Source organism: Armigeres subalbatus, chromosome 2 (assembly GCF_024139115.2).
Source record: "Armigeres subalbatus isolate Guangzhou_Male chromosome 2, GZ_Asu_2, whole genome shotgun sequence".
NCBI classification, from domain to species: Eukaryota; Metazoa; Arthropoda; class Insecta; order Diptera; family Culicidae; genus Armigeres; species Armigeres subalbatus.
Genome location: NC_085140.1, coordinates 439,109,382 through 439,118,814, shown reverse-complemented (window position 1 = coordinate 439,118,814; position 9,433 = coordinate 439,109,382). Strand labels below are relative to the sequence as shown.

Sequence of the window (9,433 nt, the reverse complement as noted above, 5' to 3'; positions counted from 1 at the left end):
TTACAGTCTCAAAATTGTTCAATCAATAATGTTTTAACTGCCCGACATTTCGGCTGTGTTTGGCAGCCTTCTTCTGGGGGAAATTAGTTTTACACGGAAACAAATCGGTTACCGAATTCATGATTGACTTCATTTTGACTCATGATTTCATGACTGAATTTTCAAAAATCATGAGTCAAAGCAACCACTGCCATGACCGTGAATCATGATTGGGACAAGCGTTACCTTTATCTGTCAAACCGTGGCAATCAATTTGCGGTGCCCATAACGTTCGGCGGTGTCGTTTTTTTAATTTGAAAACTGTTTTGTAAGTAATGGAATATAATCAACAGTTGTATAATAATAATAATCTTTTATTTGTAAATTTAGAGCGCGTGTGCATTTGTTGAAAAATTGTGTTTTAAGTTTGAAATTGTGATCCGTGATCGAAAATATTTGCCTCCATCGGTCGGCGGTGGCGTGTTTTAAAATTTTAAAATAGTTTTGTAAGTATTTAATTTTTATTCACACACTTATATTACAATAGTATTGTTTTTCTTGTAAATTGAAGGCGGACGTGTTTCCATCGTAAATTCTGACTGTGCTTGCATCAGAAAACCATTTCCAGTTTCCTGTAAGTAATACCAAATTAATTTAAAATTGCGAACTGTAAACCTTAATAGCCAACGATATTGTTCATATCAAATATGATCAAATTATTTCATGTTTTCTTACGTTCACGTTACGTTTCTTTACGTTCATGTTCATTATTAATATTTCTAATACTTTTTTTGCCACAGTAGAGCCCTAATGATTTTTTTCTTCTTTATTAAAGAGGCTTTCAGCTCTTGGCTGGTTCAGAAACTTATACATTGCATTAGTCACATACAATATAAAACTTATAGGGGAACGGTTCGGCACTTCATCCCATAGCTCCTATTTCCATCCCATCAAAAACAAAGCAATGAAAAGGAATTTGGTTTGTTTCTCATTTTTATGATTTTTTCTCCAGTGAGCACGCGTGTTAGCAAAACGAACCGACGATATTTGTACTGTATTGCTTTGTTTTGCGATGAGATGAATATATGTTCAGTGAGATGGAAATCGGAACAGTTCCCCTACTTGTCATTAAATCATGAAGTTTATTAGCCTCATTCAATAGTTGGCTTAACCGTACAGTGCGCTCGCAGTCCTGGAACGCTTATGCAAGCTCGTTCGTGCTGTGTACCGTAAGCGCTGTTTTTTCGTTGATTTTTTACAAAATATAACAGCGCGCGTGCTCGAGTGTTGATGATATGTGTTAGTATTTCGAATGAATTTTAGCTAAAAGTAAGAAGGTTATTTCTTTACTTGTTGTGTTGTGTTATTTAAATATACCGGCATTGGTCTACATCTCGTTATATATTTTGAGAACAATTTTGTTAGCTACATATAAGTTGAGCAAAATGATCAATTATGGGTGACTGAAGGTTTATAGCTTCCAGCTTTTATTTCAGAAAATGGAGCAACAAGTGGAGTTAATTTCCATCAGTGGGCCCATTCTTCCCACTGTTCCCGATCCAATAACGGAAGCCCAGAGAGCTTACAACCCAATCCTTGATAAAGAGAGCTCCAAACTTGGGCTAGACGAAATGCTCTCCCGGGCTGGTCTCAGCAATTACGCCAGCATTATTATGTCTGATCACGGAATCAGAGACTCCGAAGAATTCTGTCAGCTTCAAGAATGCGACTTGAAGCTTTTTTGCAGAATTGCTCGTGATCGTATTTTGCTTCGACGACTGCTCACAAACTTGGTAAGATGTTTCATTCTAAAAGACTGCACTGGTAACGAAATTGAAGTACATTCTTATTATAAAAATCTGATAAGGCGTAACAAAACACTCATTACAACACAGAATTCGACCAAGAAATCATCCCAATGCATCGGTTTAGGCGACAACTTGTTTTTCTAGAAGCATATATACATAAAACCGTGGACCCCAGTAATTTAACCATTTTTAATTTGAACACTTTTTAGTTTCAATTAATAACTGAGGAAATGCTAGTAGAGGCATTCGGGGGCATGTCAGTCGATCCTGAGCGACCATTTCGAAAATATTTGAAACTCTGCACAGTTTTTCAATTTCATCTAAATCGTCATTTTTCGATATCAAATCTTCATATTGAGTCACGACTAACTTTTCAAAAGGATGTATGTGAAAATGGTTCAAAAATATTTAAAAAGCTGCACAGCAAAAACGGAATGTTCGATTGTTATGATTTTTTCAGCAAAGTTAGACAACTAAATGGTGATTCTTAAGAAAATATGCATAGCAAAAAAAAAATTTTTTTTGCCTTTAAAAATATCATTTTTGTCACAAAAACTCAAATATCTCAAAACCCTATCTTTTTTCGAACGTAATTTTTTTAGGGAAAACGGTCCATTATATTAGCTATCTACCATAAAAATTTGGTGATGGTAAATTAATAAACAAAAAAGTTATGACATTTCAAACATTTCACAATTTTCACATTTAGTAAAATTTTTTTCTGTGTAAGTTATTTCGAGAATTGCAGTTTGATGCAGATTTTATTGTTAAGGGACGTGATTTAAACAAGTTGTTTTCATGATATTTTGATTTAATTATTCATAGCATCTATAAGAAACTTAGACACGATCCAGTGTTGTGATCAAAAGTATTGATAGTGTCATAATTTTCATTGCACGTGACTGGCGAAAAATTCTTTTAATAGTGTTGAAACCTGTTGATAATAACGTTGATAGAAACATATCAGAAATGTTATTTTAAGACAAAAGCTGCAGAATCAAAGATTTATATACACGTGTACGTCTATAGTTTACCTGCAAAAATATACCTCTTAGAGAATAGACTTTTATGATCGGGAGGAAACGGGTATCTTCAACAACAACAAATGCATGATAGGTACATACCATGACAATGCTCACGAAAAAGCAAAAAATACTACTACTAAGGTTGTTAAAGATCTTATAGTAATTTTTTCTTCAGTCAAGCAAATGACACCAAACTAGTCAGTAAAACTTAAAAGTGATTTTGTTTATTGAAATATTACGAACAACATGAGTAGCCGCTTTCTCAACTGTTGTAGGCCGTTTGATGGAAAAAAGTGTTCAAAAGAGTTACGAAATCTCACCGAAAGCACCATAGATAAACTGAAAGCGACTGGTTATGCTCCAATGTCCACATTGAATACAAATTTACGCATTTGCACGTCCTGCCGTCTAAACGTTGACAAAAGAGCAATCTGTATATCATCGGTTGAGCAGAGCGCAGGAAGTTCGAAAACGACAGCAACTGAGGAATTGCCAGATGTATCGACAACAACTGAGGAATTACCAGAAGTATTAAGTGCTGAGAGCCTTGCCACCGTACCATCAGCGAAATCTGTTTCAACAAATCAATCGGAAGATAAGTGTATCCAAAAGGTCAACATCGAACGCTTTAACGAGGGCATAGCTGGGATAAAAGTGACTCCGATTAAATGGAGTAAGATGGACTACGTTTATTACCCGGAGAAAAAATACCGTGAAATAAACGAAGCTGTACGAAGAAACCTCTTCAAATTAGGACCTGATGATGTGGAAAATACAGACTACGATGAGGTAATTATAATTTTGTCGATGCTGCCAAGTTCGTGGTCTATTCAGGATGCCATTGATGAGTTCAAAACCAATAGAAATACAGTAAAAGAGGCAAAACAATTGAAGAATAACTGTCTTTCAACCAAAAATACTAGGTCTAGTACTGCATTAACAGATGAGACAAAAGAAATAGTAGTTCAATATTTTGAAGATGATGAAGTAAGTCGAGCTATGCCTGGTCAAAAAGATTATGTATCAGTAAAAAAAGATGGAAAGCGTCAAGCAATCCAAAAACGATTAATGATGACGACTTTGAAAGAAGCGTACACACGCTTCAAGGAAATTCACGATAATATTAAAATAGGTTTTTCCTCATTTGCAAGCCTTCGGCCAAGGCAATGTAAGCTTCTTTCCAATTCAGGAACACATAATGTGTGTGTGCACAACCCATGAGAATATTAATCTTATTTTACATAGTTTGAAAAGAATCAATTTAACAAAGGATATTAAAATGTTAACTGGTAGTCTTTTGTGTGAAAATACAACATCAAATTGCTATCTACGATCTTGTTCGGATTGTCCAGATTCTTCATCATTGGAAAATACTTTATTCGCTGAGTTTGAAGAAAAATATATTGATCAGTTATCATTTGAGCAATGGGTGACCACGGGTAGGTGTGACATAGAAACTATTGTAAAACCTGTAGATGAGTTTGTGTCATATTTTTGCTTGAAATTAGAAAGTTTAATCCCTCACGATTTCATTAAAACAGAACAATCCAGCTTTTTAAAAAATACGAAACATACATTACAAAATGGTGAATTTTTAGTCATTTGTGATTTTTCTGAAAATTACAGCTTTGTATTGCAAGATGAAGTGCAGTCCCATCACTGGAACGTACAACAAGCTACAATTCATCCATTCGTTATTTATTTTAATGGAAGTACGCAAATTGAACACTTAAGTTTTATTATAATTTCCGAAGATTTAAGACACGATTCAGTATCCGTAAACTTGTTCATTGAAAAAATGATTAACTTTTTACGCGTTGATAAGCATAAAGAAGTCAAAAAGATATATTTCATGTCTGATGGAGCAGCGTCGCAGTACAAAAATCGTAAGAATTTTTCGAGCCTATGTCAATTTAAATCAATGTACGGAATTGATGCAGAATGGCATTTTTTTGCTACATCACATGGCAAAGGTCCTTGTGATGCTATTGGAGGAACAATAAAGCGCATGGACAGAAAAAGAAAGATTTAATTTTAAATAAAGATAGAAAAGAAAAAGATTTAACCAAATTATCATTTTGTTTTACTACTACTGAAGAGTACGAAATAAAGGCTTCAGAGCTCAGCGAGCAATTTAATATCGCGAAAACGATCCAAGGAACCCAAAAATTTCACTGTTTCATTCCATTGTCGGAAAATAAAATTAAAGCAAAACTATACTCAAACTGTGCTGATAATAATTCAAAAGTGTTCGATATTTTAAAAAATTTGAATAAAAATAGAAAAAAATACGTATTAATAAACTGTTTTCATGATATCATAACCCATACCAAAATTCAAACCCTATACGCTTAGAGTTTCTATAACAACATTGTGTAACTGCCACATTTAATTTAATACTTAGGATAATATTAATTCATTTTATTTATTTATACATATAATATTTATACATATAATATACATAATATCGATGAATACATAAATATGGAATATCATACAAACAACTTGTTTAACTCACGCAAGGCCCTTAACAATAAAATCAGCATCAAACTGCGATTCTTGAAAAAAATACACGGAAATTTTTTTTGTTTACTATATGTGAAAATTGTGAAATGTTTGAAATGTCATAACTTTTTTGTTTATTAGTTTACCATCACCAAATTTTTATGGTAGATAGCTAATATAATGATAGCGTTTGCCCTAAAAAAATTACGTTCGAAAAAAGATAGGGTTTTGAGATATTTGAGTTTTTGTGACAAAAATGATAATTTTAAAGGCAAAAAAAATTTTTTTTTACTGTGCACATTTTCTTAAGAATCACCATTTAGTTGTCTAACTTTGCTGAAAAAATCATAACAATCGAACATTCCGTTTTTGCTGTGCAGCTTTTTAAATATTTTTGAACCATTTTCACATACACCCTTTTGAAAAGTTAGTCGTGACTCAATATGAAGATTTGATATCGAAAAATGACGATTTAGATGAAATTGAAAAACTGTGCAAAGTTTCAACTCAATAGAAAATCATGAATTAAAAATTTTCTTAAATTTTGATGCTGTTGCTTGGAATCGCTCAGTAGAATACTACATGTTCAGAAATATTCATTGAAATCTGAAAGAGTGCTCTCAGCTCCGAGTACGATTTGGCGCAAAGTGCGTCATATATAGCATCGATTAAATTTGTTTAATCAAGTTTTAAATTATCTTTTTATGTTCGGGTTTACGGCAAAGAAAAAGGTTTACATTAAGAATACTACTGTCGAAATTGACATCATTTTTTTTTATTCGTAATCTGATTAACGTTAAGGAAAAGTGTAAGCGCAGTACCATTTAAATGCAAAAAATAATAAAAATAACTTACTGTGAACTCCTATTTCTATTATAATACAAAAACATTTAAATTATTTAATATTATAATTATATAAAAATTTAAAAAATAACTGTTTTTTCGAATTTTCTGAAAAAAACATAAACCAATGAATGCAACATTTTGAGTCGCGAGAGCTAGTCGTGGATTATTTTTTGAGAAAAGAGCCTTTAAATTCAATTGTTAAACAAATTAATCTAGAACGGCTAAGTTCCAGATCCAAATTCAATTTGAATCACTAAGGGTTTTACTTTTAAGTACAAGTAAATTCACTTTGTAACTTCAAAACAATTTAAATGAATATAAATTATGGACTTAAACTTTACTTCAAGAAAAACTTGTTTAATACGGCGGATAAAATGGACATACCTGGACGAGTTGATCAAGCCGTAGAACTTGTCGCGCAAAATCCGAAAAAGGTATTTTTTGTCACTTAGTTTGTTAGATATTGAATGACAATACTATTTATTCTATCGTAGTTCAAAAACTTCACGGAGTATCTGAATAACAGATCAGATGGGAAAGCTGTATTGCAGTACTATGATGAACATGGTACTTTGACGAACGCGTTAAGAAACGATCTGGTTAAAATGATTCTGATGGATGCAACTATGGAAGGTGTAGAAATGAACACTAGATTTAACGAGTATATAAGTCAAAAAATAGCTGTCACGTTTCCGAACGAAAATCCTGTTAGTATTTATTACTTGAATTAGTACATATAAATACAATGACATAACTATTTTTATGGATTTAGGATACATATTACAAAGCTGCGCATACCACCACGGAAGGATTGAGAGTCACCTCGACAGGCAAACTACTCAAAAGAAAAGGTCCAGTACTTCAAGCACTAGGTCTGAGGAAGACCAAGGAGAGAAAGACTATCTCTGTACCGAAGTCGGCAGATGTCTCAGGTGAGAGTATATGGTGTTTAATATTGGATGTTTGGCCTGTACAATCAACTTTCTTTTACTCGATAAAATTTAGAAATAAGAAGAGAACATAGGGTATCGTGGAGAGGCATACGCATGTTTGACTATTTATATAACATGTTACTGTCGCAGGATTTATCTCGGTGGTCGTCTATAAATTCTCGGGATTAATTTTTTTTTTTGGTCATAAATCTACTTTTTTTCCAGATGAAGAACAATTGAATGCTAGAAACTGGCTAATATATGGAAGAACGCCCATCGAAATGTTACGGCAGCAATGGGAAGTATGCTACGAATTGCGAAGAAAAGATGTAGAGAACGCTGATGAGCTAGTAGAGGTCTTTGAACTCTACCCAATATTCAAAGATCCGAAGGCGGCATTTTTGGTAGACATCCCATGACTTAGTATATTGTTATTTTTTTATTTAATAAAATTCTGTTTTAACAGATAGAGCTTGATTTTGATAAAATGTACCCTGGCGCGACGAGCAACTTTTACGCTCGATTTCCTTTGCTGCATCATAAATTGGAAAAATTTATTGCAGACGCAGTTTCGAAGGACAAAGCTTATTCTCCTTTATGCGAAGCATACAAATCTGCGACAGATGGACATCGGAAGGACTATCTTCTGTGTATGCTCATGCCGCTGGTTATTCAAACCAATTATCGCGTGAAAGGAAATTGGAAGCCGTCTATTAAAGAGACCCAAGATAGTTTCATCTTGGAAGTTGAGGTATGTCACATTTATTAACAACTGATTACAGTTCGACTGGGGTGTTTATTGAAATATTTTGGCTTTTTCAGTCTGATATATTCAAACGGGTTTATATTTGCATTGCCCGACGTTTCGGCCCGTTTATTGGGTCTTTTTCAAGGGAAAAGCTGTCTGCCGTTCTTCGTACACTTAACAACTATAAACATATATGCTAGGATTGAAGCTTCTGGTACTCGAACACATAATTTGACTGTCATTAACATAATTTTTACATTAGATGAGACACTGTTTAACATCCAAACATCCGTTTGTCGAGTCATTAAGTGTACAGTGTATTGATGTTAAACAGTGTCTCATCTAATGTAAAAATTATGTTAATGACAGTCAAATTATGTGTTCAAATACCAGAAGCTTCAATCCTAGCATATATGTTTATAGTTGTTAAGTGTACGAAGAACGGCAGACAGCTTTTCCCTTGAAAAAGACCCAATAAACGGGCCGAAACGTCGGGCAATGCAAATATAAACCCGTTTGAATATATCAGACTGAAAAAGCCAAAATATTTCAATTTATTAACAACCAAACAAGACAAACGTGTATTACAGTGATTCTTTAATAAAGTATATGTATACTGCTGTCGAATAATCTAGTTGCGAGAAAAACTGTAAACAAACACACACACACACACACACACACACACACACACACACACACACACACACACACACACACACACACACACACACACACACACACACACACACACACACACACACACACACACACACACACACACACACACACACACACACACACACACACACACATACAAATACTTTTTAAAATGGTGAACAGATCTAGTGTATTTTTTGGCCATATCCTTAACCGATTTATTTTATATCAAATAGCATTCGACGAAACCTGCTTGATATTGAAAATTTGTTCTTTTTTTCATGTAATACACGAGATAGGTCCATCATCGCTAGGCGTATTAAATAGTTGTATACAAATACATTAATGTTAAGCTATTTGTTAAGTTTTCTGTGAAGAAATTGCAGACGTTTTCTTCTCTTTTTTCTATTAGACCGCAGGTGACGTCCGACGAAAAATACAGCAGCGGTTGGAGTTCCTGAAGAGTAAATTTGGCGACATGCGTCTTCAACCACAGATTGTTGCGGTGGCATCCACAAGGACAGATTCGGCAATATTTGTTATGTTCGGTGGATCTGAGTACATAGCGGAGAACATACTACATGCACTTTGTATATGATTACTAATTGTTGGGGCGATTAATCAACATGCGATTTTCGTTGGGTGAAAGCTGTTGAGTATTCCTCTTAGCTATGTAGGTTTTCTTTTAACCTGCGCTTAATGGGGAAGCGTCATTAACAGTATAATGAAAAAATAAATTTCCCCATACTAGTTTGCATGCAAACTTGAAACGGCTTGTGCTAAATCAGTTTTAATCCAAATGAGCTCAAATTTTCAGAGGACACTCAGAACATGGTGAAGAATCAGATGAGCACTGTGGAGCAAAATCGATTTTTTGAACCACCCTAAATGCATGCATATTACATATGTTCTCAACCTTCAATATACACCGGA

General features: G+C 34.0%; 1 protein-coding gene across 1 annotated transcript; it reads left to right on the top strand.

Moving 5' to 3' along the window:
* Nucleotides 1–239: 239 nt before the first annotated feature.
* Nucleotides 240–9,098, top strand: LOC134210391 (uncharacterized). The gene is made up of 9 exons (XM_062686442.1): nucleotides 240–485; nucleotides 551–613; nucleotides 1,476–1,772; nucleotides 6,511–6,597; nucleotides 6,658–6,870; nucleotides 6,936–7,095; nucleotides 7,321–7,499; nucleotides 7,562–7,846; nucleotides 8,913–9,098. The coding sequence occupies exons 3-9, from the start codon at nucleotides 1,479–1,481 to the stop codon at nucleotides 9,096–9,098; spliced, it is 1,404 nt and encodes a 467-aa protein (XP_062542426.1). The 5' UTR covers nucleotides 240–485; nucleotides 551–613; nucleotides 1,476–1,478.
* The last annotated feature ends 335 nt before the right edge of the window (nucleotides 9,099–9,433 follow it).